This window comes from Ruditapes philippinarum, unplaced genomic scaffold, assembly GCF_026571515.1.
Source record: "Ruditapes philippinarum isolate M1 unplaced genomic scaffold, ASM2657151v2 ctg5697_1_1_1_1, whole genome shotgun sequence".
NCBI classification, from domain to species: domain Eukaryota; kingdom Metazoa; phylum Mollusca; class Bivalvia; order Venerida; family Veneridae; genus Ruditapes; species Ruditapes philippinarum.
The window spans coordinates 94,790-119,817 of record NW_026857444.1 but is presented as its reverse complement, the minus strand read 5'-3'; the positions used below and the strand labels follow the sequence as shown (position 1 = coordinate 119,817).

Here is a 25,028-nt window from a genome sequence, read left to right as displayed (position 1 = left end):
AGACCGATTTTCCAAAATCGGTGTAATGCCAATAAATCAAATTGACGTAATTCGTATGAATGAGTAACCAGCCATTTAAATAGCAAATCAGCCAGGCAAAATATTTTGTGGCATTTCTACTCAACATTTTGCTTCGGTCAGTCTATTTCTAATATATATCTTACAAATACTCATTTGAACAAAAATGATGATAAACGTCACAACTCCCTTGTATAGTCACCATGTACGACGCTGTTTCTACAGCGAAGAAAACAGTCATTTGATTTTAAATTTCATAATTGTTATACAACACATGTCTTGTGTTTCAGTTTGTCCAGGCGGATTTTACGGTAACCAATGTACTGGTGAATGTGGATTCTGCGTTGGCGGGGAATCATGTGATCACGTGACTGGTATTTGCACCAATGGCTGTAAAGATGGATGGAATGGTGACAAATGTAAAAATAGTAAGTATATCATTATATATCTATAACTCAAAGTGAAAATTCCATTTACAGTATAATTAAATTTTAGCCGTTTTCTGTGCTGATATTAAAAAAGCACGTATTTTGAAAGACAGCTCGTATCTACGCAACAATTTCGTTAAATGTTCTGCAAATTCGATACTAGTACTCAACAAGATGACAGATATCAAATTTAGGGCGAAATCTATTTCATTAAACGTTTGTGGGCCGTAGTTGGTCTCTAAGGTCAGTTTACATCCACCAATATAATTGTTATAAATGTCACACCATGTGCCGGTATCGCGTTCACTATTAATTATTCAAATGGTGTGTGGACAAACAGATCAAAGCAGTGATTAAATGTACCAATAATAGCGTTAAACGATTAGGGACAATATAAACTGTTAATATAGTTTTAGTGCTTGGACCATTAGATATCTAATGAAACATTACATCTCTACAATATTTTATATCTGATTACAGATCTCATTCAGCCGCGTAAACACATATTTAAATATCATACCGTACGATGATGAGTTGTGCCCTCTTTATGTAGGCCTTCAAACGTAAAAATATCTCAATGACGTCGACGGTCGGATAAAAGAAAATCGTGACAGTATGAAACTTAAACGTCATTCACATAGGGACACATAGAATTATAGTGATCGATAAGTCAGTCCGGACCCTTGCCACAGTTTCTTTTGTTCATTGATTTTGTATATTTATATTTAGCATGTTTTTTTCTTCTAGTGTGCTCACCTGGCCATTTTGGAGCAGGCTGTTCTCAAACCTGTGGCACGTGCAAAAATGGCGAACCTTGCAATCACGTGACTGGAGATTGTTCTAATGGCTGTGAGTCAGGATGGCAAGGAAAATCATGCACGGATGGTAATTACAACAGTTATATTATAGCCACATTTCATTCAAATGATCAAGCAAACCAAAACCATTTACAAGAAATTTAATAAGACAGGTTTTATTTCTATCATTTGGTAAAATTCCAGTTTTGTACCGATTTCAGTTAATGATACAAAAAGAAAAAAAAGAACATGCATTAAATTTAAGAAAATACATTGTAATAATATTTAGTATAGAAAATGGCCATTAGTTATAAAACAAAGTTGTGTTTGTTTCAATAGCTTGCACGAAGGGGTCATACGGCCAAAAATGTAGTAATTCATGTGGTTTCTGTAAAAACAATACGGCGTGTGATCCAGTAGACGGTATATGTCCGCAAGGATGCCAAGCAGAATATTACGGAGAACTCTGTGTTCTAGGTAAGCTTTAATAGTGTTTATAATATGATATTTTACCTGGGAAAACAATTCCTCCGTTTTCCAAGATAGATTGCACCTTATAGCGAAAGTAATAACTCATGATATAAAGTTGGAAGTAACAACATTATAAATTAAGCATTTTAAACAGATTCTATGTCCATTTACTTAAAGACCCTGTATGTGATTTTTAAGTATGTAACAACACTCAAGTGAAATCTTATACATGTATATAATTACTATTCTAAAACAATTTCCAATCATACAAGAATATGTTAAATATGTACTGCAAATGTTTATTGGCATTATAAGTAATCTATGGTGGTTGATTTGGAACATATTTGTGCGTTGTGTTGTCGCTATTCACAACACAACAAAGCGCCAAACGGCACGTTGTCGCACTATCGTCTTGTCGTCCTGTCGCTAACGATGCACGCAAAACGGCGCGTTGTCGAGCGGCATGTTGTCGCGATGTCGCTCGGCTCAAATCGAAGGATTTGCTATTTGTATATATATAAGCCAAGCGACAGGGCGACAACGCGCCGCACGACAACGCGCCGTTTTGCGTGCTTCGCCAGCGACAGGATGACAAAACGACAGTGCAACACCGTTTCGCTAGCGACAAGACGACAAGACGAAAAGGCGATTACGATATAGGTTGTGTTGTCGCTATCGACAACCCAATGCGCAAAGTGAATTTAATCAGCCGCCATAGTAATCATTCAAATCCTTATTGTAAAAAAATACGCTAATGATTCCTTATAACCTCCCTTTATCTATTCGGTAATATCTTTGCAAATAATGCTTTTTTGAACTTACAATATTGATAAATCTTCATTTGAGCATCAGATTTATAATATAAAACCACAAAAATAATGAGTTACAGGATCGTTAATACATTGAAGAGGACTGTATAAGTATTTACTTTTTACAGCGTTGACAATTCCCGGAAAAGATGATAAAGTAGAAAATAGCAGCGTAGGAGGAGACAATCCTGACCTCTCTATTCTGATTGGTGGAATTCTTGCTGGTGTCGTTGTCGTCTTCATTGGCATTATGCTGTTTGTCGTCATCAGAAGGTAAAAACTCAAATAGAAATATAAATGAAGGCAATTAATCATCAATGAATATAGGTATTACGCCCATCTCATGTCAGATCTGTTTGAATATATGCAGCATATGTATGCGTATACGAGCGTAGAATGAAATGTACCAGGAAGTCTTTAGTTGACGACTGCAAGGTCATGTCATATGATATAGATGGATAATCCATATTCTAAATATTCAAGTTACGATGACGAATATTCAAAAGCATTTTTTAAAATTACAAATCATATTATCTACAGTATGAATTATCTACCAGATCAGTGACCTTACTTTACCAATATAGCATTGCCCTTTAGAAATACAGTTAGTTAAGATAGGATAGTGCTTTGATTGATGTAATATTCATTGTCAATAAATTTTAGATAATAAATTGATCGAATGAACTGCCCTCTCTCTTCTTCCTCGTTTTGATTATAGGTTTTGCATGTTAATATGTGAATTTAAATCTGTCCTATTCTAGAAGGAAAAGAAACCGCCAGTCACCATCAAAACCACAAAGTCGTCGTAACACCCACACGAACGTCGCCATTGTTCTTAACGATGACGGACATTCTATCAACACGGCGTCTGCGGCACATTCTCCCACACCGAGCAGGGCTTCCAGTCACGCTACTATCAAAACTAACTGCACACAATCTCATGGTACTTACATATCTAGATATTAAAATAAAAGACATATTGAAAATAACAATATTGGTTTGTTTATACTCGTATGTATAGGAAGTTGTGCATTCTTAAGAAGAGCTTAATATCAGCATTTCGCTAAACTGTTCAAACGCTGACACTTTATTCTTCCTTGCAATAAGGCAGTTCTGCTAGTTTATTCTACAAAAAGTTAATAAACTGCTTTATATTTGCAATCGCTATGCATGTATATTTGATTCCGTTTTATTTACAATTACATTCATTTTATTATATTATAGTTGATTTGCATTTAAAGTTTATCATTGCGAACAATGAACTGAATTAAATTGAAGAAAAGTATTTTTTTAATTTTTGGAGAAATTTCGCAGTTTTGTTATCATAAATTGATGGTATTGTCTGTCATTAATTATTCCAGTGACAGTAGATGACCAGGAGGTTTTATATGTCAATCTGAAGAAGAAAAACCCGACACCGTTACCCCTGGCTGTACCTTCTCCAAAACTATCAACTTTCCAGAGAAAGGTTATTAAAAAATATACCTCTTATTTCATCATCATGTGGTTTATACTAGGAACTTGAAATTCGCTAGTACCCCAACGTGTTTTTACAAAACTGGCTTTACGAAATGTTTTGCTTTATAAAGTATAAATGTATCCAATATTAAAGTGTAAAGAAAGACTTAAAGTTCACTTTCAAAGAATAGCATGTTCTTTTTGATCACATAACCATGGGGGTCAGAACCTATCCCCCGGCTTGAAAGTTTCTGTGATTTTGATAGTATATGTATTAGTTTGTGTGATGAAAAATTTCATATTTAAATATTTTGATAGATTGCACAAAATGGCAGTATAGAGCTTGAACCAACCTATTACAACACCAAAACAGATCTTAATGCACAGAACTCGGGGGTACCTGTCCAAGACTTCAGCAAATACATTAAAGAAATGGAAGCAGACAAAACTCGATTTAAAGAACAATTTACGGTATCTATTCAATTTAGATATGTTTAAGTTAATTCTTAACTATTTTACTAATTCACAAAGTTTTGCAATGTAGTTTTATAGTTAAATAAAATATTATTTTTATCATGTTTTACTAGTATTACACAGCAGGTATGTTATTATGTAAGTTTGATATTTTATGTTTCCAATAACTGTGGAATTTTTATAATGCAAAAACGTCGAATGTTTTCTGTATAAAAGTTATCAAAGACGAATTTAACGTTTTTATATAACACTATGTTATAAACTTATAGGTGAACGATATTTATTTTCAACGAAATACACGTTTTGTAAATAAAATGTTTATGTTGAAAGAAAAATTCTTTCTGATATTCAGCAATATCCACACGGCTTAAAATACCCTCATGAAGCTGGAAAACGACCTCGGAACAAATTCAAAAACAGATTTGCTCAAATGTTTCCATGTAAGTTAGAAATCTTGTTATATATACATGTACTTTGCAATCGCATATGCATGTGGTATTGTAAAATCAATTTTATCAATTTATATTCAATTATGTATTTCAGCGAGGAATTGATTTTTTTACACATTTTTTTGTTAGAAGTTAGTCGTGTAATTTATGTATATTATTAAATAATATAATTTATAATGTTATATTTTGAACAGATTTTAGATTTATTCATCAAAGATATACTTAAAAATAATCTTTTATATTCAGGAAAGTGGTAATTGCTAGATATTTGTTAACAATTCTGTATGAATCTAAACTTTCAGAGAATCACACCAGTCTTCTCTGTATTTTCTATTCAGCGTGAATCCAATTGAACATACACATTCAAAACATTATATTAAGAGCTATACATACATATACATGTATATACATGTATAAATTAATACATGTAACTATAGTTTATATATTTATATGTTTTATTTTTAGATGATCACAGCAGGGTGGTACTAGACGAGGATCCCACAGAACCAGATTCTGATTATATAAATGCAAACTTTATAGATGTATGTATTAGCCGAATTTTCTGTCTTGTTAACAATATCATTCTATACAAAGACATGACATGACATATTTTAACTATACCTTATCCACTTTGTCACCGCTGCCCCCCCCCCGTCACCGCCCCTCCCAGCCTTTTTTGTGTATGCTTTCTAATCATTATTAGCTCATTTTTAGCGCCATGTTAGGACAAGTATATCTCTAATAAGGTGAATTTTGTATTTTTTTCTAAAGTTGTCGCCCTTATGTTAGCTTGATAGTTATATCAGTGAACGAAACAGATAAAGCTTTCTATTTATTATATTATATTATATGTGACCGAGAAACGTTATTATTAATAACTGTTCTGTAAAATGTACCTAAAGGCTGAATATTTCATTAATATGTTTTGTTGTTTTTTATGTTTTCAGAGCGTTGATTATCCAAATTGTTACATAGCAACACAAGGTAAATGCCACTAAATTATTTAAAAAAGATTGTTTATCTAGAAATTTATCACCCCGTTATAAATTCGCTTGATTTGATTAGTTATGAGATATGGAGCGGACAGTTGTTATCAGGTCCTTTTATGTCATCTAGGAGAGTTTTTTTTATTGTCAGTAGTCATGATTAAATTTGTAAGATAAAACAACAATTGTCATTAATGTAGACGAATAAGCTAGCAATCAGTACTTTATCATAATTATCATTATTGTACTAAATTTTCACCGCAATTAATTTACCATTATCGTTATTACTTTTTGTTTGTTATTTATGCCGTAGAAGACAATAAAAAAAGTTTAATGGGTACGAGTCAATGTTACAATTTTTAATTTCAGGGCCAAATAAGATAACATTAAAAGATTTCTGGCAAATGGTTTGGCAGAATAAATCCGGCAAGATTGTAATGCTGACAAACCTGGTCGAAGAATCGAAGGTAACTTAGTTTTCAGATTTATTATAGATATAGATCTTTGTAATGAATACTTAGATCTTCTTAAGGTCAATGTCGTTTCATGGACTAAACAGTATTGATATCTTATGATGAGATATGGTCGTATCCTCTACAGATTCGAACATGCAGTCCCCTGATATAGTAGCAAACACATTATTAATAAGGCCATCCACTCCCTTTTCCTGGGCATAATTTTATAGAAAGTTCATTTTAATTCAATTTTTTTGTAACATCAACACTAATCACTTGTATTAGAGGCCAAGTCACAAAAGTAGCTATACGACTTATTAACATAAAATAAACTGTTTACAAATTGATTATTTGTAGTAAAGTTTGTATCTTGAGAGAGGCTTTGAAGTGTAATTATTGTTGTTTATTTTTCTTCAAAAATGTATTGTTGTTTTTGTTTTTAACCGACTTTTAAAATTGATTGCTGTATACGTATATTAGCAGATAAGCATGTCTATAGAAATCCTAGATCTATAGAAAATATCTAAATAGAAACGCTATATAAAAATCCTATAGCTGTAGAAACGCTATATAAAAATCCTATATGTATAGAAATCATATATAGTTACAAAGTGACCCGTGATGTCTTGTTAAAGGTTTTTAGAATAAAATAGGTAAAAAGATGACATAACTTGACATCTAAACATGTATCAATCATTTGCTTGACCTTGATTTCAGCTGGTTAAAAATGTTCTCATTTATTTTAATTATTCTACATTTTGACAGATTTGTTTGTCTGTATAAATCAGCTATATCATCGAAATCTGCTTCATCATTATCATTTGATGTAGTTTATCGTTTTATCATTAATTACCTTTAATTATGTCAATTGTAATTTATATATGAACAGATCAGATAAGACTAGACATATGTTCTTACTGCCTGCACAAATGCCATGTTATCTTATTGTAATTTCTGTTTTGTTAGTTTTTGCCGGCTAAAATTGATTGATTCAAATTGCTTTTTTTCTCTATAAACTAGCGATACCGTAATTTAATGACATTGTAATTTAATGACATGTTCCATTTTCCATTATTTTTATCTATTTTTCCATTTTTGTTTAATTTTTTTGTCTGTGTGGGAATTTTTGCCATTCCAACCCCTTATGATCATTAGATCAGTTTAGTTTATTGTTTACATATCACTCGTAATATGTTGTTAAATTCCAATGAAATATAATTCTGATTTTCAGGAATGGTTGAATGATTCTCCTCAACTATGATATAAACAATTTGTTCGTTTCAGCAATGTTTGAAACATAATATTATGAATGTTCGCAAAAAGATTTATGATAATTTGATCTATCTTCTCTCATAATACTCGTTTAAATGAAAAATACTCATCATTTAAACATTTTTTTTCTGAAAACTTACAATATATTCTGAGTTTGTCATCAAACATGAAACTTTTGATCGAAATATAACCATTAAATCTAACTGTTTCCCTTACGTTTCCACTTTCTTTCCATTCAAATTAGAATAAATGTGAAAGGTACTGGCCCACTGACAGAGTCCCGTTGACACTTGGTGACCTTCAGATTCATCTAAACTCTAGTCAGGAGCACCCATTCTATACACTCCGAGTGCTGACACTCTCCAGTGAGGAGGTAAGCAATAATTTTTCAACGTAAAATCATTAAAAATAGTACATGATTGTATATTAGCTTTTAACATCAATCACTGGTTTCTCTCAAAACTGAACATAAATCAATAGTTTTTAATTGGAATCGTTGAACTACTACTCTCTCTGTAAGACTATTGCATACAATATTATTGGCGATAGATTCCTGTTAATTCACAATCATTAAAAAAAAGAAAAAAAAAAGTGTACACATATGCTACAGTTTCACATGTCTATATTGAAAATATCACTATAAACATGATTTTAAACTAAGATGTTTGTAGAATTCATCACAATCTTTCTCAAACAAAAAATTATATCAACGGAAAAAAACATTGTTCAAAAATATATATTTCTTTAATATGTTAAATAAAAAATATCTTATGCGCAGAATCCAGAAGATATTCGAACAATCAAGCAGTTTCACTTTACGGCCTGGCCTGATCACGGAGTTCCAGACACGTTTGAAGTAGTTTCATTTTATAAATGTGTTTTACGAACACCCATATCTCTACCGGGACCTATGATTGTACATTGCAGGTTAGTTTCAATAGTTTATCTTAAAACTACAATATTCATGTTATGAAATAGTATCCGTCTTTGTGAAAACGTTAATTTGAACTCTAAAGACTAGATTCTTATTGCACTGAACAAAGGCATTTGAAGTTCATACAAAACTTTCGTTGGCATTTTATTTGCAAATATTTAACATTTTTAAAGTTAATTATAGGCATTAGACATTTAAGCGTCTTGTCGGCTTCTCATCTTTTTCTAATTAATATGTTCCCTATTTGAAAATTATTACGACAAAACATAAATTTTGGCAGTTTCTGGCTTAATTTCTTCATTATTTAAGTTTTAATTAGACATATTTATGTGGTGAATATATTTGTTGTAAATTACAGCGCTGGTGTTGGACGAACGGGTACATTTATTGCATTAGACGCCATGTACCATTATGGTAAACGTGGAGGTAACATTGATATTCCAACATTTGTACATAAAATGAGACAGCAGAGGATGAACATGATCCAAACACTGGTATGTTTTGTCTCTCTTAATTTACCAGTCCACGTCTTTATGACATCAATATTATTTATTGTAATTTGTCCAACTCAATATAAATACTGTGCGATTATACACACATTAATAGATTATTCCAATATTACAAGCTCATTGATTATTATATCTTACTTTCTAAAGATTTTATACTGCTGCAGACGGTGCGGGAGAGCGTCGCTTTATCCGGTGATGGGGGCATGCATAGCTCTTGCTTAATTTATTTTTTATTGAATAAACTTAATCATGTTTAATTTACCATATATTTACTATATTGATTTCATGCAAATTCTCTATTTTTAGCATATTGATTTTATGGAAACTGGCTACTTTTAAATTTATAAAAAATCCTCGTCTTTGCATCCTTTAAGCCTATCATTGCATAACTGTTTAGAAAGAATGTAGACTTAATAATGATTTTTAACAAAAGTCAACTAAAGGATAAAATTATTAAAAATTTTCATGAATCACGAATTCTTGCATAATCATTTCTTTCTGCTCATTTTACTATTTGACATAAATATTCTCGCATATAGCACACCAAAATTTATTAGTTGTGATTCACAGGGATACTTACCTAGTATTTAATTTTAGAATTAAAGCGCTGCATTGTTAGATGAGGAAATGCCTTCGTTAGGCTTTTTAGGTTGTCAGGACATTTGAAATATCATGCAGAAACAATAAATAAAAATGTGCATTTTTCCCCAACAATTATTCATCTTTTAAAAACTCCCGTAAGTCTAAGATTAGTTTACGGCTTAGGATGAAGACTTTGCCCAACTTTACGGCGTCGTTAACCTTTACCGAATAAACAAACACTATTCACTTCAAGTGTCCTTTCTATGTTCTCCTGACAGGTTTATGTTTGGAACATTTTTATTTGACATTATCCTAAATATCAAAGTGAATGCAAATTATAATGCATGTTAACCTGTATTTAGGACCAGTACAGATTAGTTCACTATGCACTGCAAGAGGCACTTGGATACGGGGACACAACTCTGTCAAAAACAGCTTTCCATTCGGAATGTCTTAGACACATTGAACAGTATAATATAGGACAGAAAAATAGGATCGCCGATGAATTCCAGGTATGGTATTAGGTACAATTCTGACCGTCAAACAAAATATTTGACTGTTTAACTTCACGATTGGCATTATGAGAGTTTTGTTTTATCATTCTGTAATTTGGTCGACTCATCCTTGGATTGCCAAAAAGAAAGAATGAAGAAATGCAAATAAGATCCTTAGTGTCCAATTTCCCATTACATTTACATGAAATAGTAGCATGGAAAAATTCGTTAACTGGCCCAATTAATGAAACTTAGCCAGTTGAACAAGACAAGTTGGAGATTGAGTCATTGATATGCTAAAAAACAATACAATGTATTATAGTGGTATACAAAAAAAATTCAAAAAATATATTTATATCATTCTAAAACAAAACCTGCTTTGGTATTAAATCTATTGCGTTATGTGTGTTCTTTAAACATCCTAAAACAAACAATTCAAGTTCATGAAAAATATATCTGTTTCAGAAATTTGAAGATCTCAAACCAAAACTTGGGAATGAGAACTTTTTAGCTGCTTTGAGGAAAGAAAATGTTGAGAAGAACAGGAATCTTAGTATATTGGCAGGTAATTGCATATTTTTACGACATCTTCCATAATGCTCTTGTAAATTTTGTTGTCAATATGATCAATCTTGTTGCAAAGATTATTAAGTTTGGTTTGGTTTAGCCATATTTATTTAAGCTCGATTGCGAAACAAGTTCTTGCAACTTATGCTCTTATGACATGTGACATTATGCTCATTTTTTTCATTGTCACATTGACTTTAACTGACCATATGTTTCAATAAACTGGTCGTTATAATGGTTATTGACCAACACATGATATTTAAATATGTTAAAGGGTAAAAAATAAATCTACCTAAATATATAAAAAGACTGCCCCACTCTTTTTATAAATTGAAAGTTACAGATACATTCCGGTGGATAATTACACACATTTCACAGGGCCTAGTAAGTTATTTATCGTTCATGTGAAGTAAATTATAAAATTGAAAGGAATTATGAGAAAAAGTTAACTTATTTTGACTGTCACCTGTTCACTCTATATATATATATACATGGATGGGCACAATATCACTTTAATCACTTTCGAGTCCGCTTCCTTGAACCAACCAGTTCTGGTGTGATAAAAAGAAATATGGTCGTGACCCGAGTAGGGTTCGAACCCATGGTCTCTGGGTTCAGAGGCAGACACCACTAGGTCACCAATCCCCTTTACGATTATTAAGTAGTATATATGTGCTCTTTTTCAGCTGATCGGTTCAGACCATATTTGTCAACGTATGTTCCAGATACAACTGATTATGTGAATGCAGTCATGGTACCAGTAAGTATTATATCTTTATCTAAATGATCTTTAACTAAAATGGTACCACATTGTATTATATCGTTATGTAAATTTTAAACGAAAAAGTTTTTTATGATATCAATTAGGAACAATAGTCCCTTCACATGCAAAGACACAAAAATGTCGCAATCGACGTAAAAATGTGAATGAAAATCAACAAAGAAGGGCAACACAATTAATTTTCCCAATCTTTTGCGGATATGTAAATTTCGACATCTGCCTATCCTGATGTCGCTGTATTTTATGTGTTCATCCCCTTTAAGAGTACATCAAACATGATACAACATACCGCATCATACTAAGTTTAGCTATGCAGTTGTATAATGTATAGCATGGCGAATATATAACATATTTTCCTTTCATATATTACAGTCGAGAAACAATAAAAATGGATACATTGTGTCGCAGCTTCCTCTGAAAAACACAATAGTTGATTTCTGGAGATTGATCTACGATCATGGATCAAATGTGATCATTTCTCTCAATGCTCTAGACGAGGATCAAGAGGTTTGTTATAATGTCCTTTCCTCTTTGATTCAACATAAACTGTTAATTGTTTACTGATGCCATGAACATGTACGAGAGGAAAACCTTGAGAGTGCATTATTATATTACAATAGTTATATGAGCCGTATCACGACAAAACCAACATAGTGCGTTTGCGACCAGCATGAATCCAGACCAGCCTGCGCATCCGCGCAGGCTGATTAGGATCCATGCTGTTCGCTATCAGTTTCTCTACTTGTAATAGGGTTGGTAAGCGAACAGCATGGATCCTGATCAGACTGCGCGGATGCGCAGGCTGGTCTGGATCCATGCTTATCGCAAACGCACTATGTTAGTTTTGTCGTGACGCGGCTTATATATTTTTTTTTATGAAACTAAGCCTTTGTGTTGTTCATAACTGTAAACAAATAGACAACATATATATGTCATATTGAATTATTGAATAATTAATATGTATATTGCTATTTTGATAATAAACAAATAATATATATATTGTTAGTAATCAGTATGCAAATTATTTCAAAAAGTATAAGAAAACCATTTTGAAAAAAAAAACACGTTAGAGAAAAATTGAAAAAGACTAAGGAAGAAATAAAGAAAGAAAAGTCATGTAGTTTGTTCGAACCTTCCAGCGCACGCGCTGCCCGATCTCAATACTACACATGATAATTGTATGAATTACAAAAGATAAAAAAAAAATAAGTTAAAATTGTTTTGAAATTTTTATTAAATATTGCACTTCTGTCAACTGATTATTTTACTTTTTTATTAATGTAATCTATTTTGCCATATTGTAATTTCTTAGTATGCTGGATAGTATGGTGTGCTATTTCAGAACAACATTTTTTGTTTTGGTTGGCAAAACGTAGAAGCTTAAAAACTAGTGTTCTGCATTTTCAAAATTATTTTAAACAGTCATTTATTTATATAGTTTTGGAGTATCGATTTCACGATTGTTTGATGGTTGCATTCCGAAAGTTTTAACGCAAATTGTATTATAGATCTTGGGTATATTTGGATTATATTACAATACGTCTAGGTATAGTTACAAAATTTGAGTTATTTCTTAAAAAGCAACAATTAGTTTCTAACACCACAGCGGACATGTTTTCATGCATTCTCGAAGCTGACCATATTTATTCTGTAAACATTTCTTAGTTTTTGCACCTTTTCGGTCTTCTAAAGACATTAGTCTAACCTCAGCTATATGGCAAACACATACATGTCTGTATGCCAATAAAATTCAATAGCGAGTTTTTGAAAAAAAGAGAAAGACCAACTTCTGTTTCAACAGCAGTAAAGTTAACTTACCACTGTTTTTACCATTCTGTTAAAAAATCTTTGGAGAGCGGTTAGATAAGGTTGAAATCGTTCAGTAATATTTCAAAGAAATAAGAAAGTAATGTGTATGTAAAGCTTAGTATGTGCATTAGATCACCCACACTTTGATTACAAATTTATTCATTTTGTTATATGAAGACATATAGTGTTGCGTTACAAGTAATAAACGACCATGATTTTAACCACTATATTTGTATTGTCTCGTTAATGTCAATCTTTCTTACAACGCTTGTAATTACATCTTGCGGTTTGGCATAGCACATTTAACGAATAACTCATCTTTTTATTTGTTTAAATTTATGCCAGTGTGCAGTTTACTAGCATAATTGAGCATTTGATTGGCATTCTCACACGCTTATGCTGTTAAATCATGATCGATCAAATATTGGTGCTAAAATTATTGCTTGTCATTAAAGATGATAAGCAAGTATTAACATGTTAAAATTTTTAAAGATTATTCAACGTAAATATGTAAATTTTCACAATCGTGCCTGAGAACACCATGGCCAATCAAAATACTGCAGTACAATATAAGCTCCGCCTTTTTGTAAACGTGCAGAAAGGTAATCATTTTAATGATATAACAATAATAAGCTGTTCACATGTAAAACTTTTACATGTGAACAGCTTGTTCGTCTCGAAGCTGTATCATTTAAAACTAATGCTAGCTGGCCAAATATACCAAGATGTACAATACAGTGTGTTTTCTTGGCAAATCCTTTCATATTTAATAACATAAGAGAGTAGAAAACAAAGTTCTCTATTTTGGTCATACAATTCGTAAAATTATTACGATTTATTATAGTTATGAATCATTACTACTTGATAAACATATATTTAATATACAATTTATTAATGAAGGCGGAAATGCTCATTTGGTTGCAAACTTTTTTAAAAAATTATTAAAATAGATTTGATAGCGAACAACAATTCCTACAAGTCATATCGCTTCAATCATATTTTTCTTTATAAATGTAATCACGTATGATGAGGATTTCATTTCAGGTTTTTGCCCAGTTCGTCGCCTTTTGACATTTCAGTTAACAACAAACACTCATTAAATAATACATATTACTGCACTAGATTGAGATACATCTGCTGTACAATATTTATCATGAACTGACATTTATTTGCATTTCTTAAACTTGTATCTATTGAAATAATGTTTATACCACATATGTACTTCTACTGAACTTCTGTAATATTAAGTTTCAATTTATGCTAGAATCAGTAGAAAATTTAGATATAGTTTTGTCCAACTGATGGGGCAAGGAAGATGTAGAAGTTTTTTCTGTGTCTTATGATCCATCTAACCATTTTCTATATTTTCTCAGAGTTTTGTTTCCATTTCACTCGACAAGCAATCTCGTTCTATAATAATAATAATAATAATAATAATAATAATAATAATAATAATAATAATAACAATAAAGACTTTATTTAACGAGAGAACACATTTGAACAAACATATCAATCTTCCATGAGGCCCTCAACAAGGAACAATATAAATTTAACATATTCAAACTATTAAAATACATAAATGTAAATACATACAGGATATTATCAATTTGTATACATCAGTGTGTGATAATATCTCAAGTATACGGTTTTAAAATGGTTCACAGATGTAGCAGACTTATTATAATCAGGAAGTTCGTACCAAATACAAGATCCAGAATAAACAAAAGACTTACGAAATTGTTCAGTATTTGGTTTCGGGGTGTATAAAGTTGAAAATCAGATGATGATGATGATGATGATGATGATGATGATGATGATGACAGACTTTATTATTAGGGTTCCTTTTATAGTTTGAGTTCGCTTTGCAATTAGCTAAAATATTATAGGAAAATCAAATTGTCTTTCTGAACAATTTTTACAGACATCCTTTAAAAAATATAATATGATAATTTGAATACTTTCATCACTTTGTTTAGCTTTATAAGGATTTTTTGTTTTTCTTACAGGATGCGTGTGCGTGGTGGCCTTCCCTTGGTGATTCCATTACATTTGGGCCATTAATTGTAGAGACCCTTGCTTTAGAAACGCCATGTGCTGAAGCAACGGAAAGAACGTTTAGAATAATGCGAAAGGTAAAGCAGGACTTTGACGTATTCACCTGCATCAATCTTTTTCAGTTTTCATTTCACAAAACACATTTAAAGGGAAGAAGATCTGTGCTATGGATCTGTACAAAACTGACGTGATTAATGACATGTTAATATCATGAGTAAGCCGTAGTGAAACAACATATTTTGTTGCTGTTTTGTTGCAATTACTATATGAAATATTGAGTTTATGAGCTGTTATGCACACATATTGCAGTCAGTTTTATTCACTTAAATATGTTAGGTATGACTTATATTTGTTTACAAAGAATCAAATATTCTAGGTATAATTCATTAAATTTGTTCGTAAACAGATAATCAAATATTCTAGGTATAGTACACACAATATATATTTTCATTTACAAAAAAAATCAAATATTCTAGGTATAATTCATTTAATATATTCGTTTACAAAGAATCAAATATTCTAGGTAGAATTCATTTGATATATTTGTTTATAAAGAATCAGATATTTCATTTAACATATTCGTTTACAGGGGATCAAAGATTCGAAACTTGTTTACATGATTACATATAACGATTGGAGTCTAGGAAAAAATCTTCCCGGATCAATAGAATCTTTCCTGGTTGTGATGAGCAGGGCAAGTCTTTACCGCAAATCTTTCCCAGAATCACCTATCACCGTACTCTGTCTGTAAGTAATAAAGTTAGTCTACATGTAAATGTTGATAACATTGTACGCTTGTAAGGTCGATTTTAATCGTGCCATTTATATAATTTGATAAACATGACAAATTAATATTCATTTCCCTCCCAAATGAGGTACAGTGTGTAATTGTGTTGCATTATAAATTGGTTTATAACGATTTTTGACAAGTATAAAAATGTGTAAAAGGTTATAATAATTTTTGACATTTGGTCGTGTATGAACGTTTTTTTACTATATATCATCTAAACTGGTTTATTCAACCTGTTAAAAAATCATTATAACTAAAAATATGTAAGAAAAACATACCTCTATACTTGGCGTTGACGGCTTTGTCGGCATGACGCCCTTGCTCGTACCAGTCTACTTTTTAAGATTAACCGTTTAGATATTGATTTGAAACTTGTAACATCATGAATTTTGTAATAGTTATATTTCTTTTCAAGATAGCAGTTGTTGGGGCCATCTGCTTTTTTATCACTAAACCCTTTAAGGGAATGCTTTTGATTAAACCCGAAAAACTTGTTTTACGATTGTAATATGGACTTATAGTTGGCAGTATATTACTCTCTCATACATTTCAACAAGTTTCCCTCTTATGTTTCCAAAGACCTATTCTTACCCCTTTATAAAGAAATGGAAATAGTCGAGCGCGGATGGCTTTTTTGTTTTAGTTTTGGAATATGTTTAAAATAATGATGACCTTGTCCGTGCTTATTTTTTAATACATGTATTTCTTTACGTGACTTATGATACATGTACATTGTTCGAAACAACTTGACTGAATTTGATAACCTAATATGTTAGTTTTTTTTAAATATCTATATTATCTATATTGATGAGGAAAATGACATTTTATACATTAATCTATTAAACTATATTTTTATTTTCATATTTTCCACATCTATCTTTGAAAATTCTGTCATGACCTTTCTAACGAGATACCTAAATAGGTCAACATGTCACATTCCTCAGTTAATATGTTAATATTTATACGTATTAATATGCTTAGTAGTTATTCATCATTATGTAATTACTATTTAGCTCGGGATCACACAGTACAAAGTTGTAAGGACTGTTTGACAATGCTGTGTCATTAAGCTACCTCCCTACAGTGTCCACAGTTACTTAGCTTTTGACATTACACTATAAGAAGTTACTGTTGAACACCTTTGTGCATCTTCTTACATATTTTATTGAAGCCTAATTGACTTGATGTTATCTTTGTGCAATCCGTATATATTACGTTATTTGTTAACAGGAATGGTGTTTGATATAATTATGCTGTGTTATTTTGTTTACAGCCAATGGTATTGGGTATATGTTGTGTTATTTTGTTTACAGCCAATGGTATTGGGTATATGTTGTGTTATTTTGTTTACAGCCAATGGTATTCGGTATATGTTGTGTTATTTTGTTTACAGGGATGGTGTAACATGTTGTGTTATTTTGTTTACAGCCAATGGTATTCGGTATATGTTGTGTTATTTTGTTTACAGGGATGGTGTAACATGTTGTGTTATTTTGTTTACAGCCAATGGTATTCGGTATATCTTGTGTTATTTTGTTTACAGGGATGGTGTAACATGTTGTGTTATTTTGTTTACAGCCAATGGTATTCGGTATATGTTGTGTTATTTTGTTTACAGGGATGGTGTAACATGTTGTGGTATATTTGTTAGCGCCAGTAACGTGATAGATCAAGTTAATCAGGACAATGAAGTTGACATATTCAATACTGTAAGACAAATACAATTACGAAGACCGCAGTTTATAAAGAACAAGGTCAGTAGTTTACCATATAAAACGTGAAACTGTTCCTCATTTAACACGCTGTTTATCATTGAAATTTTGTTATAATAATCAAGGGCATAGTATGGCTAAACAAAATGATTTGACAGAAATGTCGTGCGGACGTAACGACGAAAAATGGTGGTATCAAAAACAAATGGTTTCGAAAGCTGGCTTTCATTTTCTCCACATTTTATACATTATGCGTACTTTGATGATTTTGATTCAAGTTTTAGTTTGATAGAGCCTGATAAGAGTAATTAGAAAAATTCACATTAGAAAAATTCAGTGTATATTCCATTTATTTATTCTTTAAAGGACATTAAAACATCCATTTATTTATTTTTTAAAGGACATTAAACATACATGTATATGAAATGAATGAACGTATTAAATGTTAATGATTTATGATACGACATTTGATATAAAAGGTCAAGATGTCGTAAATGTCTATGTAGCTTGAAATTTTACATTTATTTTCCGTTCAATATATCTATGTGTCTGTCAAAATGCCTTACAGTTAAATATTAGTAAAGTCATTAATCCACAATGTGATGATAAATTTTATATTTGTAACTAAGATTTACATTGTACATAAATAATATCATTTGTAACTATATAAACTGTCATATAAATTAACAAATGTTTTTCGTGCTAGTGTAAACGTTTAATATATATCAGACTAAGCATTTGTTGGTGTTAAACTATAGATGTTAGTGCTCTTCAATGAAATTTCAAAACTTATATTCCTTAACTTTAACAAATTTTTACCTTAACAGTTATCACAGATTTATTTCAAATATCATTCATTTTCTATTTACAATGTTTTTCCTATCATTTATACAGTATAGTCAATATATTCTCTTTTCTTTCAGGATCAGTATTTATTCGTATATCAGACAGTATGTAGATACATTGATACAGTTACAGTAACTCCGTCAAATGCCGTCTATGGAAATGTTGCTCCGCGAATATAATTCATAATGTAACACGGAGCACTCCGTCAATATACGCATATTGTGGATGCTATAAAAGTGCAACTGAAGGGGTTACCATTGGTTTCATCTACTTCAATGGCATATTTTTGCTGTTATACAAGATTAATGATGATGATCATGTGGAACCGATATGACTAATAAAACATTGTCTAATGGTAAACAGGATTGAGCTGCATTCAGTTAGTAAGTCGGTGCTCAATTATGTGCATTTAAATTAGCTAAAAGAAAGAAAAACATTGGATTGCGTGCAGTATAGAGTAATTATTGTGACAAAAGTGTACGTAAAGTTACTAGTGTACGTAAAGTTACTATAGTGTGTACGTAATACTACTATAGTGTGTACATAAAGCTACTATAGTGATGGCAAAAGAATTGTTGAGTTAAATTTTGTATGTTCTTTATTTGCCAAATACAAATACAGAAAAAAAACTCTAGTCATGTAATTTTCTGACATTTATAGGTGTGTTGTTTATTTCAACATGTATATATAAGATGGCATAATTTATAGTTTTTTTTCTGAGTCATTGTTTCCTTATTGTTAAATATGTGAATAAAATTTATTGATATTTTTGCATATATTTGTCTTTTTTTGTTGAACTCCTTCGCGACGTAGGTTTTTGACGTTAACGTTATTTCAATCAAATTTATGAATATGAACGCGAGTTGACACAGTGTAATATTTAATTGTCATATTTGAAAGTTTGATGGCTAGTTTGTATGCAAAGTTCTTGCTTTTACAAGCAACTTGTTAATTTCACACAAATTTATTAAATCATTAAGGTTAACGTGAGTAGGGTGAGTCATGATGAAAACAATCATGGCGGGATCAATAACATTTGACATGAAATTGAATTTAAAATATGGCCACAGTAATAAATGTTACGTCATGAAATAGATTGTTACTATTATTGCGCGCGAGGTTATTGATATTTCCACAAACAAAACACTTTGTTTTTTTGACAATTTTAGTAAAAAAATAAATTAATGTTTTTTGTTGTTGTTTTTTTTAAAGTTTATTTTCGTTAGTTTCGTATAAGTGTGGGTGTTAGATTGTGTTTATGGTATAACAACGTTGATAGTGACAGATAGGTGTCGAATTATTCATTCTTTAATTTGTCCATATAGGTCTCACCTCGTATCACATTTGACATTTTCAAATTGACGTCACTCACTGTCGTAAACTGGTGTTTAAAGTAACAAATTGCTATAAATATTCCCCTATAATTTAGGATATGGAATTAAAACAGCGGTGCTCTTGTATTTTTAATAATGTTTCAATGACTCATTTGCAAATAATGGGAATTAAATTATTCAAATATATTTGACATTTTCAAATTTAGTTTGATACAATAAAAATGATTAAAAGTTATACCTCAAAATACATAATTTATAAAAATTAAGACAACATAATACGACAAAAAGCTATACAAATTTACTTTCAGAATTGATTGGGTTTTCAAAAAAGTAAAAGGCATGTCCAACTTATTGCAATATAATTGTTATACGGGTTTCTGATGCGCGCCACTTGTGGGGGAGATATGCTGGATGACTGATGATTTAAATTTTGAAAAAAACATAAGGTCTTTATTCTGTTACAGTCAAGATGGAATATCTTATATTACAATACATAATAAATAATAATTCAGTAATTGTAATATTTAAATTAACAAATACATGATACGGGGAATTTTACAATAACTCGCTTTTTTCTACAAAAATCAAAGAAGATACCGAGATCTTGGTCGATGATAAAAATCCTAATCAGCCGATACTTATAAAATGAACTTTTACATAGCTTTGAATTGAATCTGATGATTGAACAAAATCAACTATATCAATCTAAATTATGTGAAAGATATTACTTATGGAACAATTTATTAATAACTAAGATAATAGTATTTTATTTACAAATTAATATATATTTAGTAAAGAACTTAGATTTAACATTTCGTATAAAGCAAAAACTAAACTTTATACATTATCTTATGACAATTTAATTTACTTCTACAATAAGAAATATTCCAAGATCTCAGTTATTTAAGTTACAATGATATAAAATACAATGATTATTTAATATGCAAAGTATTAAAAATGTGCAAAATATAAAATGAAAACATACTTGAGAGAAACAGCTTAAGATAAAATAAAACATATTTCTTACAGTGAAACATTGAATGGAAAACAGTAGATATAGAAAAACAAGTAACTCAACATACCTGATAAATAAAAATCCAATATTTGAATTTTGAAAAACATAAGTTCTTTATTCTGTGACAGTCAAGATGGAATATGACTTCACAGAATTTCAGACCAGTATATATACATACAAGAAAGTGAAGCAGATTAAATCATAAAGGAAGATATTGACTCATTTAAAAAGGAAAAGGAATTAAAACAATCACATATTCAATAGATCTGTGATGGTAGATCTCATAATTATTCCCTAAGGGCCTTAAATCCCTGATCATATAAAAAGTATTATCACTTAGAACCATTAACATCCCTTTATATTTGCCTTTAAGCAGGATATATTAAGTTTGCGTTTTAATCTGAAGATTTAATCTTAGTTAAAATTTAAGCTTGACACATTTGATGTGAAATGTTAACAATAGTTGATATAAAAATAATCAAGTACACAATTAAATGAATGAGAAAAAAAACTTAAGTAAGAATGAGAAGTTAATATTTATAGATAAATTATACATTAAAGTATATGTGCATTAACTGTTTAAGACTTACAAAACAAACAAAAAATACAAGATTAATTTAGATTATAACATAATTTTTTGTTTGTTTTTGCTTTGTTGTTGTTGTTTGATCGTTGTTGTTGTTGTTGTTGTTGTTTTTTTGTCCTAATAAGAACACCCGTGTCACATGAACTATTCAGTTTGAGGACAGTTTACAAAGGATCACATTTATATTATTAATTATACTCAATTTTTGAATAATTTAACTGGTCATCAGCTGGTAATATAAAGGTATCACGATATTGCTATTTCATAGAAGATGAGCGGCGATGAGGAAAATGTTGCCATAGAATCGCCTTGATTTTCTTTTCAATTTGGACTTTAAATATGCAATTAAGACTAAATAGACAATTTTGAACAGTCTGATAATTCAAAAGGTCAAAAGTACAGTTTATCTTTGGTCATTTTGGAATATTTTATTCTAATAGCGCTTTTCATATGTTTTATTTTGTCCAACTTTACAAATTATATATATTTTCTACAAAAATCAAAGTGCTGAAAGCACTGGATGCGGCGGACATGAAAATGGAATTGCATAAATGTTGTCAAAAATGACTAAATATAAACATCAGTCATGTTGCAGCAAGAAATTTCTAAATTCACAAAGGGCAGTGAAATTATATGTCAGAGTTTTATGGGCCTTTGGTAGAGACCTGTAATTATTATCCCATGACACGGTTTCATTTGAATATTTTCTGTTTTCTTTCAAACCTTGAAGTTATTTGTTTAAGTTTTAAATGAATACCGCCTGTACATACATGTCATTTTTTAGATTGATATTACTTGCCAAACTTTAACGTTCATTTGAATATTTTCTGCTTTCTTTCAAACCTTGATGTTAGTTGTTTAAGTTTTAAATGAATACCGCCAGTACATACATGTCGTTTTGTAGATTGATATTACTTGCCAAACTTTAACTTCACAAAAGGCCATTTATTCAGACTAAAACTATGTTAAATTTATGTGGTTCAGAGAATAACCTCCAGGTATGGTCCTGAAAACATATACATTTGTATTTAGTGTCAAATTAATGCCTTCAGTTGTTCAGAAAATTGATGTTATATACCAAGCCTGAAAGGACTCTAATGAGATGGCAGAACAGTACTGGAAACAATTTCTCGAGTTAAATGTTCCATTAGATATAGGTCTAGCCTAATAACTTGAAGGTAAAATTTCAGATCATTCGCTCTCTCTGTTTTCCCAGAATAATTATCTAATCGTGGAAAATGACCCAAAACTGCAAAAAAAGCTTTAGAACGCTATTGACTCAAATCAGACTAAAAATAGCACAAAATATGATTTTTAATTCATTTCTGACTATATTTTTTAATTATCTTTGCTTATATTACTGTTTTAAGTGTCCCAGCTCATCTATGTAAGAAATTCAAACTGTATTGTTTAGGCTTTTGGTCCTAAGTGGAGTTCCTTTGACAGAAATCTTTCCGAGCTTTCAAATTTAAGGTGTTATGATCAGTTAAAACCAATGTCAGAGTAATAATCTTTAGGTAGTGATCTCTATTATTCTTTTTTTCTTGAGATAAAAGTAAATACCTTAAATAACTTAAAAATGGCCATATTTCAATTAAAATCCACCTTAGAGTTACGGGTTTTGGATAAATTTTATTTTGAAAAGTGGCATTCAATTATGATTCCGAGGACATGTATTTAGTTTCAAGTGAATACCTTCAATGGCAGTTTTAACATGAAAATGTATTGTATAAAGATAAAACATTGTAAGCATTCATATTTGTAGTTTTACGCAACCAGACAAAAACGGAAAAACTGAATCTTGTTCAGTCTAAATCTATTATGCTTTTTGTTAACTACATGTATATCCAAATCTACGAAAACCTCTTGACACATTTTAACAAAACTTTATTGAAAAAATATTTAGATTTATCTGTATTATTCATTTAACCTCTCTATATATAAACAACTGTTTGTCTTAAAATAAGTCCAAACACACAGAACATAAACATATAACAAATAATACACTATATTACATAAACATAAAAAATGAAACGGTTGTTTATATCTTGTATCATTTATCAAGAAGACAAATTAAAACATCTTTTATTTATTGCGAGTTTAACCTAGGATATCTCTCTTTTCAAATCTAAGTTATTTATTCGCCAAGCTCGGAAAGATTCAATTGGTTGGACGAAGTACGAAACAATCCGAGTCAAACACAAGTAACATTTTGCTTCTTACTCAGCATTGTGTACACCGGTCTTACTGACCTGTGTGAAACCACTCTAAGCATGATGGGAACGCACTACTTTTACATGGCGGCTTGAACACGGAAATGATCACAGGCGCTAGTCACATAATCAAATAGTCTATATATGTATATTAAGATATATAGCCCATGTAAAACTTTAAAAAGTTTGTTTCAAGCACCTGTGGAAATGATAGAACAAAACGCAAATGGGGCCAGTTTAAAAATTAAACTTTTTCCATACCCTGTTGGCAAAATAGCAATTACATCATTTTTACTCAAAACATGCTTTGACAATCTTTTAGTTGTTTTACAAACCCAGTTTCGTTCAACACGCGTGATAGTATTTCGTCGATAGTTTGTTTAAAACCGAAAGTGAAAGTAGTTTTGAATATTTGAATAAATAGTAACACAGTCGAACTATCAATTGCACTTGCAATATTAAACTCTTGGAAAACAGTGATCCCTTGGAAGCAATAAACGATTTTAATCACTTGAAAAGATATATTGTGTTTTATAAAATGAAATTGTCATCCCTACGCGGACTTCTTTATGTCGGAGTCATTTTTACCCTCATTTGGGGTGAGTAATGCGTCGTAAGACACAGGTCGATATTTGAGAGACCGGTGTGTATACAATGTCTTACTCAGCAATTTAAAATTTCACGACAAGAAACCTGCTTAAAATTTATAAAAGAAAAACAAGCACACGGAGATATAAATCATGATAACAAAATATCAGATAATTATATCATTAAAAATGAAGGCATTAAAATTAAGGTTTCACAGACAAAGTTAAAGATACATATCTTTATTGGTTAATTGCATTCATTCATTTTTTCATCTTTCCTTAAAATATAAATAAGCCAAACTGCAAGGTACATGTAATTATTTCAGGTTATTCTTAATTACAAAAAGGAGAAATAAGATGCCACAAAGGTCATGAAAATGTTATGCAAAGAAATCATTTTCATAATTAAATATTATCATACTGTATCAAATAGTATAAGAACAATGATATTATTATTAAGTTGTGCTTTGTAAAATATATCAATGTTAATTAGAAACGAAAAAAGGATTGGTCTGTCCCATCGCTTGAAATGAATGTAAGTAAAAACATTGTATTGTTACACTAGTATATATTTTGTAACATTAATGTAGATTATTG

General features: G+C 30.6%; 1 protein-coding gene across 1 annotated transcript; it reads left to right on the top strand.

The window, feature by feature from the left end:
• The first annotated feature begins 312 nt into the window (after positions 1 to 312).
• LOC132749786 (receptor-type tyrosine-protein phosphatase kappa-like) lies at positions 313 to 20,158 on the top strand. Its single transcript, XM_060739684.1, has 22 exons — positions 313 to 446; positions 1,194 to 1,331; positions 1,583 to 1,720; positions 2,652 to 2,796; positions 3,285 to 3,466; positions 3,885 to 3,991; positions 4,300 to 4,452; positions 4,808 to 4,895; positions 5,370 to 5,446; positions 5,852 to 5,888; positions 6,260 to 6,357; positions 7,862 to 7,990; positions 8,396 to 8,544; positions 8,910 to 9,045; positions 10,005 to 10,154; positions 10,602 to 10,701; positions 11,390 to 11,463; positions 11,857 to 11,991; positions 15,300 to 15,425; positions 15,938 to 16,095; positions 17,757 to 17,892; positions 18,774 to 20,158. Coding segments are annotated over exons 1-22 (2,559 nt in total). The 5' UTR covers positions 313 to 445; the 3' UTR covers positions 18,876 to 20,158.
• The last annotated feature ends 4,870 nt before the right edge of the window (positions 20,159 to 25,028 follow it).

Coding starts and splice junctions, on each gene's coding strand:
- LOC132749786 (XM_060739684.1), top strand. Junction 11,992..15,299: donor CTCTAGACGAGGATCAAGAG/GTTTGTTATAAT, acceptor TTTTTCTTACAG/GATGCGTGTGCGTGGTGGCC. Junction 16,096..17,756: donor CCTATCACCGTACTCTGTCT/GTAAGTAATAAA, acceptor TTTTGTTTACAG/GGATGGTGTAACATGTTGTG.